The sequence below is a fragment of the Limanda limanda genome, chromosome 7 (assembly GCF_963576545.1).
Source record: "Limanda limanda chromosome 7, fLimLim1.1, whole genome shotgun sequence".
Lineage (NCBI taxonomy): Eukaryota > Metazoa > Chordata > Actinopteri > Pleuronectiformes > Pleuronectidae > Limanda > Limanda limanda.
Window position 1 is genome coordinate 21,419,512 of NC_083642.1, and position 21,518 is coordinate 21,441,029.

The 21,518-nt window shown below is 43.8% G+C and overlaps 2 protein-coding genes across 2 annotated transcripts; one reads left to right on the forward strand and one right to left on the reverse strand.

Annotated features, from left to right (window-relative positions):
* The first annotated feature begins 2,273 nt into the window (after positions 1-2,273).
* ybx1 (Y box binding protein 1) lies at positions 2,274-7,589 on the forward strand. The gene is made up of 8 exons (XM_061074156.1): positions 2,274-2,544; positions 4,851-4,914; positions 5,170-5,203; positions 5,290-5,379; positions 5,513-5,794; positions 6,173-6,288; positions 6,604-6,890; positions 7,246-7,589. Exons 1-7 carry the CDS (start codon positions 2,433-2,435, stop codon positions 6,842-6,844), a joined length of 939 nt encoding a protein of 312 aa, XP_060930139.1. The 5' UTR covers positions 2,274-2,432; the 3' UTR covers positions 6,845-6,890; positions 7,246-7,589.
* Positions 7,590-8,516: 927 nt separating this feature from the next.
* On the reverse strand, positions 8,517-21,199 carry arhgef16 (Rho guanine nucleotide exchange factor (GEF) 16). The gene is made up of 14 exons (XM_061075504.1): positions 20,627-21,199; positions 20,018-20,066; positions 19,138-19,301; positions 18,860-18,916; positions 16,658-16,818; positions 14,918-15,070; positions 14,701-14,830; positions 13,122-13,196; positions 12,939-13,031; positions 12,645-12,796; positions 10,624-10,806; positions 10,219-10,289; positions 8,779-8,880; positions 8,517-8,656 (listed from the first exon to the last, which is right to left on the reverse strand). Exons 1-14 carry the CDS (start codon positions 21,197-21,199, stop codon positions 8,517-8,519), a joined length of 2,103 nt encoding a protein of 700 aa, XP_060931487.1.
* Positions 21,200-21,518: the final 319 nt, after the last annotated feature.

The window sequence follows — 21,518 nt, forward strand, 5'->3', positions numbered from 1 at the left end:
CTTTTGGAGGCCCTCTTGTTAATTTAAATCAGCAATATATGCATTAACATTTTTATTATATTGTTGTTATGTTGCTGTCTCTCAGCCCCAAACAGTGAATGTGTCCAAACGATTTAAAGTACGCTTGAGAATATTTGATAGGATATTAAGCTCACTGCAGTAACAAGGAACTATAAATGCTGTCCATCGGTTTAAATGTGTTTGCCACAAGTAGTGATGGAGCGTAAGACCAATTACAAATGGGTCGCAAAACATAAAATATGTTGTTAACTATCAGGTCCTTTAGATCAATTTTGACCCACTTTTATTTGTCATTTTAGATTCACTTAACCTGTATTTAAGATGCGTATCCATGGTTAAAGTCTGAGTTCAACATTGCATTTTAAGAACATTTTGTACCCAGTGTAATATGCATGGTCTGTAATTATTTCTTGTTTTCTCCTCGTGTCTGTGACCTTGGAGAAAAAACTGATCTTTTCCTGAGTCTATGGCTTGGAAAGGGATACAATTTATCGAGGAATTGATTTGACAATTATAGTAACGGATTCTAAGGTGATAGTGGGTCATAATCAATCTCTCTCTCTGGTGCAGAGGAGGGAAACACTGCAGCGAAAGACAGTGAGAGTCCTCAAAGGCATACACTGCGGTGCCAAGCCATCCTCTGCTGAACTTATGGTTACCTCGTCTTATCCCAGCCATCCATACAAATCTTAGCCTCCAGAGCCCCTCCCCCATCCACGCTCTCCCTCTCCTGCCTTGGACCTCGTTCCCTACAAGCACAAAAGAATCCTTTCAAATGTAGCCTATGTTCTTACGGAGGCAGGAAGAAGGTTGGGTTTTTTTTGGGGGGGGGGGGTCTCTTCGTGGGGAGCCTTTCTGGGGTCAATGCTAAAGCGCATCATTGTGTGGGAGAATGGGGCTCGGCCATTAACACCAAGTTCTTCACACATTAGCCAGTGCTCATAAACAGTGCCAGTGCAGCATTAACATGACAATGGGTGGGGGGGAGGGGGGTTGGTTCTGTGGTGGAGTCCTCACACTCAGTCTGGGTCTGTGTCTGTCTGTGCTACTGGAAGTGGAGTTTCTGAACTCACTCTGCATAACGACAGCATTTAACTGCTTTATTATTCTGGACAAAGTGTGTGTATTACGTCAGGATTCAGTTTCCTTATTTGAGCTTTTCAAGAGGGTCAAGAGGGATAAACGTGTAACAATTCACAGGAAATGGGACTGATATTTCCAAATATTCCACCAATGAATCCTGAATCCTTTCAAGAAACAGTCATGTGATATGGTGTTTCACAGTTTGAAGGGATGTTGCAGATATTAATCATGGAGGGTGCTGTGTCCCAAGATGACCTGTCGAAAACCGTAATTTATTGATATAAATAATATTACAACATCTAAACAATTAAATCATTGAATTATCTGTGTTTTGTAATGACAAACTTGTATGTTCTCTTTGTTGTGACAGCGGACTGTATATAATGAAAAGAGTAGCCTGTCTAGACTGGTGAGAATGTGATCTTCTTTTCAAAGCCTCCATGGCATAGGTCTGAGAGATAAAACAACTGAACCTGTGACAGTGCATCAGGATCATTACATTTACATAAAGTGCACTAAATTGAATATGTATGCTTTCTGGATGTCCTTTAATTTACATTTCTGGGATGCATGTTGTGATATATATTGTCTACAGCAATATACACACAACCCTTTCTAGTTATCCTTTATTTACCAATTAGAATAAATAAAACCATATTCCAAGGTCTGAGAGACCATTCTAAGAAATTACACTTTAGTTTTACTTCTCATTGGACAAATGGCAACAAGTCAAATGAGGTGAAGACCTGATTTGCCCTGACATTACATACATTAAAATATGTTTCTAAGTCCTTTGCTGTGTTTTGAGACGGTTTCGTGACGCCCAATCTAAATACTTGTGACTGTGGTATCATTGTAGTCGTCCTGTTTTCTACATGTTAGTACAATTCTTTAAAATCCATGAAAAGAAGAACATATTGCAGACAAGCAGACACTGTGTTCCCAAAGAGATCTGTCTGCCTCGTCTGGCTGTGACGTCACTGCGGGGCGGTGACGATGGACAGGTACTTTGTTCCGTAGCCAATCATATTTAGCAAACGCGTCACTCTTGGGAGACAGGCAGCTGTCTGAACCAATGGGGCCGCAGTATGACCGCTGTCAACGAGTCCAGCCAATCCCAAGAGTCGCTGGGCGGGACCCCGGAGGAGAACATTGCCCGGCACAGTTTCTCATTCTGCCCAGTTAGATCGGCAACGGGAGCGGAAAGAGGAAAGCTGAGCGCCCGAAGGCAGTAGCCCCCACCACCGCCGGCCCAGGTTACCATCTAGCACCGGGAAACATTGCAGAGAGCCGCCGCCGGCAGAAGCCATTACCAACCAGTAGTAACCATGAGCAGCGAGGCCGAGACGCAACCACAGGCACCGCCTGAGCCTGCTGTCGATGTGGAGGAACCATCCAGCCCGGAAGCCGCAGCTTCCACGTCGGATAAGAAGGTCATCGGTAAGACTACGGGAAATTAGCCTGAGAGCTAACTGGGCTAACGTGGTCGGGAGACGGTGGATGCGCTAATGCGGCGGTTCACGTTTACGAGCCGACCGCTGGGTGAATTAACAATCGGATACAAATGCTAATCCGCCATCGTCGTCAACCAGCATTGCATGTGAGGAAGTAACGAGTCGAGTTAATGTTGATTTAGCGAAGACCTGTTTGGTTTCCGACGAATATAGATGGTATGTGGGATGTCTCTGGTGTGCCATGTAAAGTGACGATTAGAGGTTTTATCTGTAATAAAGTAAAATGAAATTCTCTTCGCTGCCAAATAACGTGTGGTAAGATGTGAGGTGGAGGAAAGATCGTGTTATCAGCGTAGAATTCTGTTTTTATCCGTATTAGTTGTAAATCACCATCCTTGTATCGAACGTGTTCGGAATATATTTCAGAGGAGAGACTGTGATGGGTAAAACAATTACCCGTCTCAATGCAGTGTGTGGTGTATCCTGTCCGCCGGCCTCCCGACGATCAGAACCCGCCTCGGTCCCATGTTGCCGGGTGGCCGTCGCAGGCACGGCCGGTGTGAGTGGTTCTCTGCGGCTGGCAGGAGCTACGTCTGTGAGCCCGGGTCACTGTCACACTGCGTGGACCCTGCTGTCGGGCAGCAGTGATCGAGCTTCACTAGCACCGGCCAGCAGTGTCCTGGCTAGCGGCTACACACTGCTCGTTTCACCGGCTACCAGTGCCGTCGAACGCAAGCTAACGTTAGCAGCCGCTCGTCCCTTTGTTCACACGAGAGAACCCAGTTCCACGATGATATTTTTTTTCTTGGCAATAGCCGAATTATATAGAGAAGGTGTTCTATGGTTCTGGCGGAGACACGGTCCCAGCAACCCTGGTTTATCTAGACATGAGGATATATCAGTGAGTGATTGTGGAAGTTTTTTGAGGGAAATGAGGGCTACCGTGGCGGCCTAGCTACTTAAGAAGCCAATGTAGCCCGTTGGCTAACGAACCCGTGTTAGCCAAACGGGCTAATGTTAGCTATTTACATGGCTGAAGGGGCCACCCAAAATGTCCGCCGAAATACTTCCACGGGTCTATAACGCGTTTTAACTATTTTTCCGCAGTAAACAACTGGACCAACTACACGTTTATTAAACTTATTTACAATACCCCGGGTCACCCTAAAAGCTATCTGGTGTGTTACGGTCATTTCCGCTTGCTGGCTCTAATCCAACCACATGGTTGAGACCTAGTTAGCTTGATGCTAACCAGCCAGCTGAGCTCCGTTTGCTAACGTATCCGGGCGCGACTCGTACCACGTGTGCCTGTCGGGCTGCGAGCAGCTCAAAATGGGGGGGGGGGGCAGGTCTGGAGTGCACTTTGAACGGCGGACTATGCACCGTAGGGCGCAGCCACCGTCAATGCGGGTAAAATGTCGTCTGTATTACCACACGAGTAGCGGTGTGGTCATGACTGGCCTTCGCGTTGCTTTGGACTGGTCCCACACCGCGGGCAGCTGGCACGGCCCCCCCCCAGGACCAGGGTCTATAAACAGGGCGACAGTTGGGAGTTAAATATAACCTCCACATTATCTGAGGCCGTGGTTTGTTTTTCATCATGTGTCGTTATTTGATGCCTCAACTGTGTCTCATCAGCGGAGGCCTAGTGGAACACCGGCCCCGTGTAAACCCGCTTCTATTCACATGTGGTCCGTGGGATCCAATCACAAGTGGACAGCTCTCAGGACACGCGTGGCCGCACTCAGACTTGTTAGCGAGTGGATCAGGCCAGACGACATTCCTTCAGCGGTGTGAGAGTAGATCCCAGGAGACGTCCTCTGTGCCGCCGCCGTTTCAAATCGAGTCCTACCTGTCTTTTATATGTGCTATATTTGTAACCACCGCCACAGTTTCCACACTGACCACCACATAATAATGATGTATTAATAATTAAACTATTCCGACTTGTCTCGCTCGCTTGTGCCGACCCACACACAGTGACAGCAGACAGATCTGTTAATCAACATCGTTTGGTCTTATCTAACACACATGACGTCCATGTAAATTTGCATGTTGAGTGAAGAAGTGCCATCTGATCAGAAGTGGTCACGGGAGACGCATCCAGGAAGCGTTTTAACTCCATGTGTGAACAGGCCTTCTTAACTGGGCCACTTGGTATCGGATCTCTCGGGACAGATGTCAATATCAGCTTGTTTGAACCTTTCATTTATACACGGTGATATCTTAATAGCAAGGAAGTGACTGTCTTCTGCCTTTCAAATAACTCCGGTTTATCTTATCTCTTTGCAGCAACAAAAGTCTTGGGTACAGTCAAATGGTTCAACGTCAGGAATGGATATGGTTTCATCAATAGGTAAGTGAGCCCCTCCCCCACCCCGGCTTCCCTGATATCATCTGTGTGAGTGTAGGAAGGAACATTCCCAATCCTATTATGGCTTTGATTTGCTTACAAAGCTAAACAGACGATTTATCTGCTTGTCTCCATACCATTGTAACATGCAGTGCTTATAAACCCTGATACTTTAGTTGCAATCTGCATTGTGGCATTATGTGGTATAGCAGGATATTCATACTAGATGTAACTGAGTAACTTTTCCGTTCTTTCTAGGAATGATACAAAGGAGGACGTTTTTGTACACCAGGTAAGTTTTATATATTTTCCGTCTTGCCTTTTTTTCTTCAAACAATCTGTTATAAAATCTCACCTCTGAACTCTCAATGTTTTCAGACTGCCATCAAAAAGAACAACCCAAGGAAATACCTTCGCAGTGTTGGAGACGGAGAAATTGTGGAGTTTGATGTAGTTGAAGGAGAGAAGGTAAATAATGCTCTGGTGACTGAATGCAAAGTTCTTCTTTTCATCTGCATCTTCTAAATATGCATCTCATGAATTATTCTGCAGCGCCCTAATTTAACTAATAACATGTCTTTGAAAAATCCTGTCTGCACAGGGGGCCGAGGCAGCAAATGTCACCGGCCCGGGAGGCGTTGCAGTCCAGGGTAGTAAGTATGCCGCAGACAGGAACCGCTATAGGCGCTATCCCCGAAGGAGGGGCCCTCCCCGTCCTGGAGACTACCCAGAGAACTACCAGAGTGATGGAGAGGGTGAGCCCAGCAGCGGCGGTCGTGACAAAGGCAGCAGAGATGGGGGAGACAGCGCCCCGGAAGGAGAGACTCAGCCACAGCAGCGCAGACCCGCTTACCCAGGCAGACGGCGCTATCCACCATACTTTGTACGTAGACACTAATGCCGCCGGCCCCCTTATAACAATGCAATATGCGGAGAGATGACTGAGGTATGCAGGCACAGGCTACCATCCTGAAGCAGGCACCCAGCTATCCAGTAACAAAGTTGTGACTCGATATATTGATGTCCGAGTCGACTCTGTAAGCCTACACTCCTTTGTAAGCTCACGTGGTTTTGAACAATTAATCTTGGTGTAACGGGGGCCTGCCAATATTTTTGCAAATTTCCACAAATAGGCCCCTTATCTCAAATTGCGGCCTGGCTGTTTTCATTTCGAACTATACGACTATAAGCTCCATACATCTGTTGGCCTGTGAAAGACTCCAGATAAAACCGTGCGTCATTATGAAATGTTTGCTTTCAGGGAGGTGAGGGTGACGAAAACCAGGGCAGACCAGACCAAGGCAGACCAGACCAGGGCGGACCAGACCAGGGCAACAAACCAGCGAGGCAGAACTACTACAGAGGCTTCCGACCAAGGTTCGGACCAAAGGTTTCATGTTGGCTTCATTGATGCAGGGCTGCAATAAGGGGAGAGTAAAACATTGGGCGTTCTGGATTCTAATCTCACGTCCACTTAATAGAATTTATATTCTGAAAAGAAACTTAAGCCTAACCCAGAAAAGCTCTCCTTTTATTGCAGCCAAACCTCAACGTGCAGCTATGCATCCAAATTGAATTTAAAAAAGTTTAATTAACTGCCAAAAAAACTGCATCTCACCTTTAGTGTATGATATAGTTTATGCATGATATCGGCTCCTTTGTACTTCATGTTTGCTTTCTCTTAAACTCCAGGGGTCCACCCCGTCCCAGACCGGTGCGGGACGGTGAGGAGGACAAGGAGAATCGGGAAGGTGAGAGTGGAGGGGACCAACAGCCCCGCCAGCGTCGCTATCGCCGCAACTTCAACTACCGCCGCAGACGCCCACAAAGTGGTGGCAAGCCTGAGGGGGAACCCAAGGAGGCCAAGGCAGGAGGTGACCCACCTGCAGAGAAAACGTCCGCTCCCGAGGCCCAGCAGAGTGGGGCTGAGTAGGAAGCAAACTGCCCACCGGCACCTACCATCTTTTACCATCGTCCGGGTGAGTCCACCTCTTAACAGCCATTAGCTTCAGCTAACATACCATCAGTATTGTACATTCTTGATCTGGAACTGACAGTAAAGGATACAGGAAATAGTAAAACATAAAATTTCAGGAATTACATGTTTTTCCTTTTTTGTAAGAGTGCCCAGCTTGTCATTTGATAAAGGAACCAGTCTGGCACCATAAAGCCTACTCGACATGGTCTCACCTCTATATGAGGAATAGCTTTCGATTTCTCTCTGTTGATGATGCACATATAAGCCACTTACCCCAACAAGATGATGTAACTGAATTGATTTGACATTGTCAAGGGAAAATTCCAGACTAATGTACCCATTTTCTTCTTTTACAGTTTTTTTGTCAACAAGAAACATCAAACAAGATCTGAGCAATAAAGATTTGACTTGACGAACGTCACAAGCTTGCACCATGCATTTGACCAGATTACCACCGATTGCCTGCAGAATCTATGCAGACTCGTTTTTTTTTCATTCTTTTTATGTGACAGCTACAAAACGTTTTTGGGAAACAGCAAATGTTTTTCTAAATGTGTCCTAAGTTTTTACACCAAATGGTTTTTAAAGAAAAAAAATGGAATTTGATATCTGGTCAGTTTGACATTTTTAAATAACTTTTTATGTATTCAAACATTTTAACAAAATGCAAGCTCAAATAAAAGTCCAGAAACCAGGAAAACTGTCTCTAGTTGTGACTTTTCTTTTACACAGGCTTCAAACAATGGCACAAACCACAAGTTATTTGCTCATTTACAGAGTAGACTAGTAAATTGAGTTGTTTAAAAGAAATTCATATATTTGGACAACCTTTTACGGTGCAGTACATTTTTCAACCAAATGCAACAAAGGTCCAGTCACCTGTATTTTTAAATGTTTATCAAAACTTGGGTAATACAGAAATTCACATAAATTTGTTAAAGTGACACTAACACAACGTGATGCACAGAAATTTAAACAGTTAAAACTTGGATGATGTTTAGCATGTAACTTCTCATACTATACTGTATGCAGACACAATCACAATGATCCTAGATTTGAAATAAAACCCAAAGTCACATCAGAGGAATTGTTTTCTACTGGCTGTAAATTAAGTTATTCTGCAACAAAGATGTAAAAGGGTTTTGTGGAGCAAAATATCCTGTTAGCCACTAAATCCACCACGTTTCTGATATATTGACTGGACAAAGTGTGTGAATAAAAACAGCTTAACTAGAAATAGTTTCTTTGTTGAGATTCAACATGGTGATGTTTTAATATAATTGTTTGGAAAGTTTACCAGATAAGGGCAACATGAAAGTTTGATGCTGACTGGACTCCAGCTTAAAACGTTCATGGCTCATTTGTGTACACACACACCACTGGAGCACCATGCGGGGATTAATGGCCACTTAAACTGCTTGATAAATCCCAGAAAATGCATTTCAGTCTGTTGGTGAGGGTATTCTGAACAACTGTAACAGTAGTTCATATGATCTCTGTGTTCAATGTAATTCATCTGCAATGCAGTCGACAAAAACTGAACATGGTGAGCATCCCAAATCTACTGGAAGTTGTGTTTTCTTTCCCCCTCTACATCCTGATACAATAATCAGTGTCTGACAGTCACTCAAACGTTGGTCTCTTTGCGCAGTCGCTTCATGCGTTGCACGTTGTTCTCCATGGCGGTCGGGTCGGTGATCTCGGTGGCACAGCTTGCTGGAAACCAGCCTCTCTCGCCGTCTCGCATTCTCTCCCCGTAGCAAAAGCCTGGGAGGAGCAGACAATTTATGATTCTCTATCATAAATATAAATCGTGGAAGAAAGGACATTGACCGAGCGGGAAGATCCGGAGTTTACGTTGAATTGCAGACTGACAACCAAGGCCTCACCTTCTTCTTTCTGCCGGACGATAACGAGCTCAGCCTGCTTCAACCCCAGCTCGTCCAGCTCCCTCGGCATGTAGGCTTTAGTGGCCTCGTACTGTGGCAGACCTGAAACACATTCCCATAATACTATGTGGTGAACCTAGCTTTAATGCTGCGTATGGTATGTTTTTTTATATATATTTATTTCCAGAAGTTAGTTTCTGTTTTCAAAACTTCCAATCTCGTTTTTTGATAAAGAGTCATGAACCATGTTGTAGTGTATAAATGCAGCCCACTGCATCACTTCCTGGGATGTGTAATTTTCCCTGGAAAGACACACCCTTTGATATGCACGTCAGAAACAAGGGAGCCACACAAAAACAATAGCTGTTACAAACACATCCACTGACAATGTTCTGACCTGGTATTAACATCCGTCCTGAGATATCCTATCAGGTGGTCAGTGCTAAGTAAGTGTTCACACATTGAAATAAATCCTGTGACCACTTGGATCTCATTTCCCAACTGTACATGCAAATATACCCATACGTCATTTGTGTTTGTGAAGACCAAATTATGTTTATACCCAGTCTGAGTTTTCAGATGTGTCGGTGCGAGCGAGAGACGAGTCGGTAGGCACCAAAAGAGTCTTTTCTGTGAAGAACGACGTCACCAATTCAAGAAAAGTATCAGTTACGATGTTGTGGTCAGTGGTGGCGATGGCCACAAACAAATCCACTAATGGACGCTATGAAGTGTAAAAATAGTTGCTCACACAGTGAAAAGATCCTGGCCATGTGCATGTACCAGACCATCTCAGAATGTGGTCTGAGTGATCGGATCTCAGGAAGAATCCAGGTGCGATCAGACCTCAAGTTAACGCTGACCACTTGTGATCTAATCCTCAGTACGGAGGATTAGTTGTTTTTCTTTAAATATGCCTTTAACAGGGAGCATCATGAGAGTGTGCACTCAGAGGAAAATATTTAGTTTACTACGCAAAATGTTTTTGTCTTCTTTGAGCTGTGGACAAATTGGACACTGAGGGCTGTATTCTGAGTGACTGCTCCATTGGTAGAGTCTTGAAAATTATTTGGCCACCCGAAACGGTTTACTAGCTGGAAGTGAAAGACCTTTTTTTACCAGGATTTAACACTTGAGGTTAGTTTTATTTTTTTCTGGGCTCATTTTCCTATTTTAGCTTTAACTGCAAAATTGTGTGAGAGCCCATGAACAAGATTGCATGTTAAACAGTTACAGACTTTTTTCTAAATGAAAAATTAACGAAACCATACAACACAATGAAGCCTTACATGATAAATAAGTTATTTCCACATGAGGTAAGAGAACATACATCATCTCAGAAGATACATACACACTGAAAAGGGAAATTTTATCATTTAAAATGTATAGTTCATCAAACAATGAAATACGTCAACACATGAAAAAAGCATGCTGACCTACCATCTCTAGAAGTGACAGCACCTGCCTGCTTGTGCTCTGTGAGAGCAACTATCCAACGTGCACGGTCCACCCTGAGTAACACAGACAAAAAAAGAAGCGGTGAACACAACCCTGCGCGTGATAGGATAAAAACGTCCGTTACTTATGAATGGACTAAATGCATTGGAGAATCTTAGGTTGGTGTTCAGACTTCTGTCAGTAGAGGGAGTATGACACAAGATATCAGCTTCCAATCATGCAAGGGACTGGACGACAAAGATTCCTAGAGAATGCCTGAACAGTAACTATCAACATTCAGATATATATATATATAAGCTATATAAGTGCGAAACAGGGTCTAACATCATCTTATAATTCCTTCTCGAACAATACTAACTGAACGATGGGGGATGAGAGCAGCAGTACCTGGACTCGGCCATCAGGGAGACGTGCTCCGATCTCCCCTCGCTGTTCCTGCTCATCAGCAGTTTGAAAGACAGATGGTGGCTGTTCTTCGCTGGTGGAGACATCCGTCCCTCAGCGTCCTCTACGACCTCCACCTCCACATTCTCCAGAGTGGCGTAGTCCATCACCACAAAGCTCTCCTCGCTGGAGATACAATCAGATTTTTGAGTTGTTTTTTTTCCGCCCCAGACATACCTTACCCTCTGGCTGCAACCATAGACAGCATGTAAAGAGACAATATGACTGCTGTGAAGCCAAAGTTTCTCTATCGCCCACTGGGGGCTGGCTGCAGTATAGGTCATAAATCCTGCCACCATGTTAGCAAATGGGATATGGACTAAATTAAAAACTCAAAGTACACTTTAAATACATGTTCTGCCATTTAAGGTAGTTGTCATCACACTGATGTGTCAAAGTGTTAATTTTTCAGCTAAGTTAGGTTTGAATGAGTTATTTGATGATATAAAAACAAGGTGAAACGTCATGATTGACAGCTGAGACTGACAAGGGATTGGTCCAGCATGTGTATTGGTGACACCTAAATGATGCAGCTCCCTCCCAAGATCACTACTGTGCAGACTCTGGCTCTAAATGCAAAAGATGGCAGCATTTGAATCCAGGATTTTAGCTTAATTTCTGGATAGTGGGAGGAAGAGGAGACGTGTCGTCCATCTTTAATGAGCATTCTCAGAGCTATCTTCAGGAGTTGTGTACAAAGCCAACACAAGCAAGTCAAGTTGCCTATGTACACAACTCCTGAAGATACCTCTTGATAACTCAATCATAGATATTCACAGAATCAAAGCAACTGAAATTAGCCTTTTTGCGCCTACATTTATAAACCTGTGTCACTAAAATCAAACGAAAAGTTTAGAACACACAGTCAGGGAAAAGAGCTTTCTTTGCTCTATCTGCTAATAGCATTTACTGCATATTATTACTTGAGGAATGACTCAGAATGACTCCAGTGTTGTGGCTCAGTCTGTCTTCTGAGCTCACATTGTTTGGTTCCTCCTTAACTCAAAACAGAAAAGCTGTAGTCCAGTCGAGCTGACATGTCGAATGCAAGATTGAAGAATCTCAAGTATGCACACACCACATCCCTACACCGCTCCTCTGTCCCCTTCCTCTCCCGCTCCTGTCTGCTCTTTGTTTCTGCCAGCAGCAGGACCTTCTTGCAGTCAGGAGAGAACAGCAATGTTCATGAAATGCTCCGCAAGCTGCTTGGGTGCATCTCCTCTCCTCTCATAGACTCCCAATTAAGTTTTATTTTATTCTAATAAAGGGATTTGTTCAGTGACAGAAGCATCAAGGTTCGAACTTCACATAACCAACAATAACAAGTAACACTAAAAACAAACTTCCTGCCCTGGTTCTAATTTGTGTCCGTAAAATAGGTGTCTGCGTTTGTCTGTTAGCACGATTACAAAAACAATCCAACAGATTTCCAAGAAACCTCGGGAGCCGTGGGGCATGACCCGAGAAAGACCTAATTTAATTTGGTGCACATCCAGATCAGCAGGTAGATCCAGGATTTGTTTACTTCTTTCTTTAACATTGTGAGATTGGGCATTTGACAACATTTTCATAGATCTCTCAGAGGAAAGTACATGGATCATGATAAAAAACAAAGAAATGTTGAACGGGTTGATTTATGAGTTTGTGTAATTTGGTCAAGATCCAAATAAATATCTGGAACTAGTGAATTTAAATGTGGATCCATAATGGGCATGTTGGTCCTAGGCTGAGGTTAACAGTCTGAGTGACATTCTAGTTTATAATGTCTGAGTACTCTATATTACAGAAGGCAGACAAAACCTTAAGTGATCTGAATACTTTGAGACCCCGGTGACATTTTTGTGATATAGTATGAAAATCTACCAGTTTTGAGTATCGTTTTTTAAAAAACACTTTTCCCCAAAAATATGATCTAAGAATGTAACATTCAAAATGAACAGTGTGTGTATTTGAGACCCACTGACCTCTTCTTCTTGGTAATGATCAGCACGTCATTGAAGAGGAACAGGTAGTTGCTCCTGTTGCTGAAAGCCCTCCAGATGCTGAGCTCCTCGGTGCAGACGGTCAGCTCGCCTCGCTTCTTCAGCCACCGCGATGATGACACCAGAGGAAAAGGCTGTGAGGACACAAGATTTATCAGGTCAGCGAACCGGACCACGCCTCATTATGGTCTTTGCTTTTCCTATCTTCTACTTTAACCAACATTACATACAACACGTCAAGCTGTTGTGTTGAGGTTACATGTGGTTCAATCTGACCTTGATTTTACCAAAGTCCATCTGTTTTTGGATGGTGTACATCTGCTCTGTCCTCTCCATCCGCCTCGCGCCATCATTGCAGCTGCTGACCAACTGTTAAGAGAGTCATCACAACACAATTCAACCTCGTGTGGTCTCCGAGGAGTTGGAGGTTCACAGCCCGGCTGGTCTCCGTATCTTTACCTTGCTGATGGCGTGCAATGACCAAACGGCAGCAAAGTACTCGGCTGTCTTGTCTGGAGTTTTCTGGCAGATTGTCTATGAGGAGAAAACAATGTTATTTAAGTAATTGACTTGTGAAGACTTTAGTACTGTATATGCTACACGCATATACCGTACATGAAAAGTTGTAGTTGTGTGTATATAGGCAATTGATACATAAGTATAAATGCATTTAGAATTCAGTGGGTGCATCTTTCTATGACTTAATAAATAACTAAATAACAAAAATGCATATTTCAATGACAGTGACACAAAGAATGAGAGTGGCCCCAGCCCCCCTGAGACCCTCAAAGGACAAGCAGTATAGATAATGTAGATGGGTGTAAAATGACCGTTATGGAATGAAAATCTATTAACTAAAGACACTTTAGGAAAAAGCTTTATGGTCATGACATAACTTTGTTGATTTGTCTATCACATGGCCCCCTTACGGGAGAAAAGAACCGGCAGTAGCTCCGGCAGTTCCCTTGTCCAGCATGACACGTACGACTTCCTGTGTACACTGGCACATGCATGCCCAGTGTACATGAGTGGTCACGTGATGCATTTTCAGGCATGTTATTACGGACAGGAGGCAAAACTGATACAGAGCCAAAACACTTGTATGGACAGAGATCAAATTTTAGTTTATATGGATGTAACCCAAGTTGAGATGTAATGAAGCTTAGCGCAAGTTCAGTGAGGAAGACTTAAGCTGCAGACGATCAGCTGTTCGTACGGAGCACTTAACCTGCAAAGTGATCAGATGATTGTGGGTGTTCCTAAATGTCCAATCAGGTCTGGCGCGGGCTCTTCAGCCAATCATTCAGCACCTGTCAAACTTTAAAAGTCCCTTCTCTTCTCTTCCACAGTCAGGCGTCCTTCAGTGACGCGCATAACCCCTCCTCCACCCCAATCTCCTCCAGTCTCCAGTAGAATATTCATCGACCTCAACTGATTATACGCTAATCACACATCATGCTGGCAGCGATCATGGACCTTGATGACGGATCCCAATAGTGTCAGTGGATCGTGATTACGGCGGCACCCGATCACGGTGGGAGCTGATCGCGGACTAAAAAGGCAACAATCTGCCTAACAATATACCTATTACTGGTGGCATTCATTGCTCTTCTGTCCGTCCTGGAAGAGGGATCCCTCGCATGCGGCTCTTCCTGAGGTTTCTACGTTTTTCCTTTAAGACGGTTTTGTAGTTTTTCCTTACTCTTGTTGAGGGTTAAGGGCAGAGGATGTCACAATTGGCGAAGTCCAATAGGACAATTGTCACGAATATGGGCCATCCAAAACTATCGTTTGACTGATGAACCACCACCAGTGTCTAGACCCCGGGGGGTATTCCTGTTCGATGCTCTGCAGGGGTCTAAATGCCAGGGGTCTAAATGCCACAGACTGTAAACATTCATATTCTTGTGTGTTTGCAAAATAAATATTGGAAATTGGAAATCAAGTTTCTCCTAATTGAAATGATTCTCCAGGCAATCCTCCTGCTGTGAAAACAAATGGCTTCATATTTGTGTGTAACAGTAAAGGTTAAACCTACATCCTGCAGCAGTGGCAGTCTGGTTACTCGCTGCATGGGAAGGATGAGGAACGAGATCATGGGGAGGCCTCCGCACTCACTGCTCCCCTCGATCTGCTTCAGCGTCTCCTTGAACGCAGCGTTGCTCGTCCTTAGGGACACAAAGAGGAAGCGAAGTTTAGCTCGTCGCATTACTGCAGAAACACAACGGCACGTTACAGTTCGATCTGCTACCCACAGCAGCTTCTGCAGCGTCCTCTGCTGGAAGGTCTCGTTGGAGCAGTAGACGATGTAGGGCTCGAAGTGGTGGGCGGCGTGGTATTGAACAATATCGCTAATGTCCCGAATCACTGTGTTTTCATAGTGACGCCGCTCCAGGTCCTCGAAAAACCTGAAAAGGGAGAGAGAGACACAGAGGGGGAGGTTGGTAAAGAAGTGAGAGGACACTGCTTTTCCTCCCACAGACTAATTACTAGAGCAGTTCATAGAAGTGTGTGAGGAGAGTAGAAGGTATTACAGGACATTGGCAACATCAATGTACAGCAGAATTTATCACTGATATAAACTTAGTTATATATCAAGTCAGTCATGACGATCTAATTTTGCTGGAGGCTTTTATGCGGTTTTGCCTTTGTCAAATCCATGTTGATCCCATAACCATTTAGTGTTTGGTTCTGAGCTCCTTTAGGTCTAACACAAGTTGATTATGTTTTGTTGTTTATCAAGTGTCTGTTTCTCCGTCTTTAGAACAAATGTCAAGCCTCAACCTTCACTCAAGAGCAGAAATCAAGCTTTAAACTTAAAATAAACAAGAGTGGGACATTCATTGTGATAATTATTAATATGGACTGATATAAAAACATTTATAGTATTAGGGTTACTCAACAAATCTTAGATTTTGAGAATAAAGTTGTAATGTGTGAAAAAGTTGAAATATTATCAGGAAAAAAGTTGGATATTTCCAAGAATATATTTGTAATACTACGAGAATAAAGTTGTAATATAACGAATAATAAGATGATATATTGCAAGAGTACGCTTGTAATATTACAAGAATAAGGTCATAATATTATGAGAATACATTTGGAATAATATGAGTAGAAAATTGTATAAAAAAGTGTAGGCTTGTAATATTCTTCTCAAACACATCCTTCTTAAAAATATTATATTATTCTTGAAATACATTTTTCTTTCTTCATTATGATTCAAATACATTTGTTTTGTATATTTGTATATTTATACAAATTATTAATTTTGCATGATGGGTGAACAAATAAGAGTTTTTTAGCCCGATAACATGAGCGTGTCCCTGTCGTAAAGAGATCCCCATGCAAAGAACATTTTTAAGAAAAAAAAAAGAGTTAAATGATACCGACAAACAACAGCCCAACCCAGGAAGCAGAGACAGGACACACATACAAAACACACGCTGTGAGACAGACATGTGGCACAACAGCTACTGCAGATCCTGTTTTACTGTGAAACAGACGACAAAAGGGACAAAGACGGACAGACGAGTCTTCTCCTGCAACTGAATCTACTTCCATTCACAATACAGTGGCCAGCAATGCAGAGCAACAAAGGCTGCTCTCACACAAATTATCACCTTAAAGCCAGGAATACCACTCAGAGCAGCAGCACAACCTGTTTGACTTGCATGTTTTAACACGTCCATGGAACCCACAGGATACTAGAGACATGCTAAAAACCTGAAACTTTACATCGACCCATTTTCTACTCGAAACCACAACTCAGTGGGAATATGATGCATTTCCCTTTGCTTCACAGTAAAACGCAGCTCCTTTTAAAATCTGTGAGTTAAAGTAGATAATGTCTGTAGATTAAGCATAATTGTCATGCACTGATTCACACACCATTATCGGATCCTGTTTCTACAACATCCCCCTAGGCTAGTTTTCCATTAGTCTCACACACACACACACATACAGGAGTAAGGCTGTAAGAATGTGCCGCCCACCGTTTGCTGATTTTTTGGATGACAGAGATGTTGGAGAAGAGGTGATGGTGCTCCGTGGTCGTCATGGTTTTCCTCAGGGCTTCGCTCTCCTTGAAGTGACTGACCAGAATGCCCAGGCTGTGCAGGTATGAATACTCCGATGTGATTATCTCAAAGATGGCCTGTAAGGTGACCACACAAATGAGCATGCATGAGGAACCTTTCACACGTGCAACGTTTATTCCAACTATAACCTTTAGTTAACTTTATGTTGTGAGGTCATGTCGTTTTAAATTTACTCTTTCTTGAATTCCTACATTCCTACATTTACCCAAATTCCTAAAGAAAGGAAATCAACAATCCGCGTCAGACAAGTCCCTGACAAAAAAACATGACTGCAGTGCATTCTGGTCTATTGAGTCTGTTGTTGGTGAAGAAATCTGCATCTCTGCTCTCCTCACAGATTGATTAAACGTACTAAACTTATGAAGCCTGATGTTGAAGTCCACAGGAGCGTAATCTGTACGCACTGAGATCTACCAGCAGGCATAAACAGAGGTGCAGAAATAGATGACACATGCGCTTAATCAGCAGTGGTTAAGGTGCAGAACTTCTTCCTGTATGACACTATACATATTTTGTAATGATGGGTTAGTTAACCTGTGCTGTTTGGCGTTAGGATCTGAGGTGAGCAACCAGGTGGAGACAGCCTGTCTCCCACACTCCTGTGGGGCAGGAGTGGCTCACAAAGGACAGAAGGGCAGTGGCTGGACTAAATGGAGAACACTGAAAATCTGAGACCAACATGAACGTTTCAAGTTAAAAAAGCTCAGACTTTCAGTAAACTGTTTGTTTTGTTTGAGGAACTTTTTCCCTGTTCCCTGATATTATAGCATGTTCAGTAGAAGAGCAGTGTTCCCACTCTTATTCCCAATCCTTCACACACAAGCTTTCATATCCCTGTGAGCGTGACATTACTGGAGCTCTACGACTCTGGACCCAGGTACATGAGAGCGACACAAGCAGCTGCTCAGGAGTGGACCCGGGTTGTGATTACACTGGCAGGGTGTGGCTTTGTTCAGGGACTGTAGTGCACACAGGGTGAACCTTGGCTGTTGACACAAGACATGCAGAGAAATGACAAAAGGGAAAAGCCACCCTCAGATACCATTACACTGTGTAGATGGTATCAGTCTGTGGTGTTCAGGAGTTCAGTTTTGTAATGAAACTGGCTCTGCTGTCACACCGACCTTCCCCCAGTCTACTTCTGTTCCTGCTCAGTGAGTCGCCTCATTTCCTAAGAAGACTTGCTGGAGTAAAAGTGAAAAGTACCAAAGAATAAATCATAAGTAAGTAAGTAAATAAGTAAGTTCAGACACAAGAAAAAGTAGGGACAGCATTTAACTCAATGTATTGAGTTACATCCAACAATGGACTTCATTCTCTTTCTTTAGCAATTTCATGATGACATAATTCCTACCTTGTTATCCTAATTATTTCTCAATCTATATAAGCTTGGGTTTTCAGAGTAAAGCCCTTTTGAAGTAGGCATGACATCATTTTCTGACATTACTCGTCACATCACATGATGGAGAATAAATATATAGGTTCAGATTGTCTCTCTAGCTCCAATATTCACTGATGCATCTTAACATTTTGTTTAGTGAAACGCTTATTTTTCTTTAAGGGCATATTTCTTGAGTCAAAATGTCGTGACCACGTTAATGCACCTAACTCAAAATACAACACGTCTTATTGTTGAACCGCAATCTGGTGCTTATTGTCCATGGAGGTTGGTATCAGTGCCTCTCTGTGTGTCTGCTGGACGTGGATGCAAACATGGTGGCTGCAAAAGGAGCCATTGTGGTTTTACTCAACCAGAGCTGTCTCAAGCAACCAGTGCAGTTTCCCAGATACATATAAGGTCACTTTAGACCTTTGACCTTTGGACACTGAAATCTGATCAGTTCATCTTTGAGTCCAAATTAAAGTTTTTAGCAATTTTGAAGATATTTCCTCATATCAAATTGAAGGACACTCATTGGCATAATGTAGTTACCTAGCCCCTTACCCTAACCATCACAACTAAATGCCTAACCCTAACCCAAAGCTAATTCTAACCCTCAATCTATTCCTAACCCTCAGCCAAACAGCCAAATTGGCCCTCATAACTATAGATAGACATGCGCACACACACACAAACACACACACTCACTTACTTACCTCCTGTCTCTTTCTCTCCTGGGCTGAGATCAGTTGCAGGATACCTGTGTCCTTCACCTTTGTAAAGGATTGAAAAAAGAAAACAACCTTGAAGACTGAAAAGGATTTGAAAAATGTCTCCAGCCTGTCAGATTGATTTGTCAGATAGGCCCGGTGGATGTTCTGAAGTAAGTTTAGGCAACATTTTCAAACAGGGTCATGTAGTGTGGGAGTTAATCAAGTCCAGATTTTCCGGACATGCCTGAAAACAGCTTATGACGGCACAGTTAGCGTTCTACCTGTGGTAGCTGGCTCCAGGTGAGATGTGCCGGCCTGTAGCTCTTCACCACGATGCCCTGGTCCTCCACAGGGGGCTCCACCACCACAAAGTCATCCAACATCTCATCCTGGCTGGTGGAGTGCAGCCCCCGCTCACGGATCTCCTGGTAGAGCTGCGGCGTAGCTGAGGTTTGCATCAACAAACAGCAGTTAGTGTGTGAAGGATTCACATGACTTTTACCACAACGCAGCCAATTTTCATAATCATTCTTAAAATGCAAGAGTGGGAAGGGTGAAAGTATCTGGTTTATAAACTGACTGACGTCTCTCATAATAACACAGGCCACTTCAAGAATTATAGGTGAGGATGCTTCCCTTTGGAATAAAGTGAGTTAGACCTAAATTCATAGTTTTTGGTATCAAAATGATAAGTTGTTGAAAGCTCAAAAGAAAGATTTCAATTATGACCATTTTTCTTCTGAGATGGAAACATTCCTCAGGGCAGAAATATCAGTGTTGACTTCATTCTGCTAAATTATTTTACACAGTTCTTGGACAGTTGTAAATCCACGCAACTGATCAACTGATAAAATCTGAAATTAAAACTCAGGTTAACTTAGATAGAACTGAAAATCTGCTTTACAAAATTGTGTCAGTGTCTGAGAGTACCAAACAAATATCTCCCTTGAGCACTTCACAGACGCTCAGCATGCTGGGAGTATTCAGAGAGAATCATTTCCTGTTCCGTCTTCTACTGTTGCCTTAAGGGATCTTTTCTGGCTTTGACACGGAGATCCGGGCATCCACATATCAAAAAAATACCGTTGCAATTTCCCAGCTTTTTGTAGTAATGGAGTTAAATTTAGTGCAGTGGACAGATTGACACATAAGTGAACATACCGTCTTTGAAGGATCCACGTTTCTGGTTCCTCTTTCTCCCCAGGGCTCTCTAGAGGGGAGACAGCAGGGAGTTTATCACTCACTGGAACTGTGAATCAGTTTTTCTCCCAACATCTGATTCTTTCTTCCACACTGCTTCTTTCTCTCAATCAAATTTGTACTCATAATCACATGTAAAAAAAAAACATTTATACTGGTCTGGAAGACTGGAAACAGTTGCCATCATCCCTATGACTAAAGGAGAATTTGAAAGAGGAGACTGCCGGCACTGTTGGCTCTGCTAGCTGGGACCTGAGGAACTATTAGAATAACTAACTTGGATCAGCTGGGCTCTGTTTTCATCTGAACAACACTGGCAGTAAAACCAACATCCACCTTTCCTACACAGGAATTCTGAATTTCTGAAGTTATCTCAAATATAGACTATGCTTCTGAGCCAGAATACAGAGTATTTACAATATATCCATATCCATAAAGATGAACGGACAAAAACATCTGGGTATCGTATGTTTATTCAGCCAACAGCATATCAAATTTGATCTAAATTAAAATGACTCTGTGGTAAATGGACAGAGTACAATGCTGCACTTCGAGCTCCAGCATGCTCACCTTGCGTCCAGGGCTGCGAGCGGGACCAGGACTGGGCGCTCGGTCCTCGCTGACAGGCTTCAGTGCCGTCGCATCCCCTCGTCCTGAGGCGATGGCTTCGATGTCCAGGCTGGTCACAGCAGCTCTGTACGACTTGTTCCTGCGGTTCCTCCTCAAAGATAAACCATCTCCATCGCTGTCATAATCCTCCCAGGACACATCTGTCCCCTGGGTGGAGTGTCGGCTGCGCGTCTCTTTGGTGGAGTGCTCCAGTCCCACCGGGAATGTAACCACAGTGGTGTGGTGGCGGATTTTAGATCGGCTGGCCCCAGCTAATTTCTTGGGGATGAGCTGCTTGGTGCCGACCTTCAGCGCGGCAGGACTCTGGGTGCTCAGGACCACCGGCTGAGGCTCCACCAGCCGGTCCACTTCATCTTCCTCGGGCGGGGATATTTCAAACGTGGGTGTGACGGGACTTTGTGGCTGGAAGCCCTCATCGCCCGGCTCAGAGATATGCAGTTCTGTGGAGAAGGTGCTCTCCAGAATCAGAGGGGCATGGTCGCCCATGCCACCGTCTGATTGGCTGTTGGACATGGCGTCCTCGTGCCGTGACCTCGGCCCAGTGTCCAGTGATCACTTCAGCACCTACAACAGCATCGGAGGAGTCTGGAACGACACGAGTAATAAAGAGACGTACACATAGACAACATATATGAACTAACCCCTTAAATGGAGATAAGGGGAAACAGCAGGGGGTAACACGGACAACCCTCAGATATCACCAGTGACCTGCAGAGCCGATCCCATGATCCCTGCTCACACAACCAGTCAGGACAGAGCAGTCAGCTGGGACTGTCCTCAAGCTCAAACCAAGGAACTCAACCCGTGACTCACCAGTCTCTCTACACTGCAC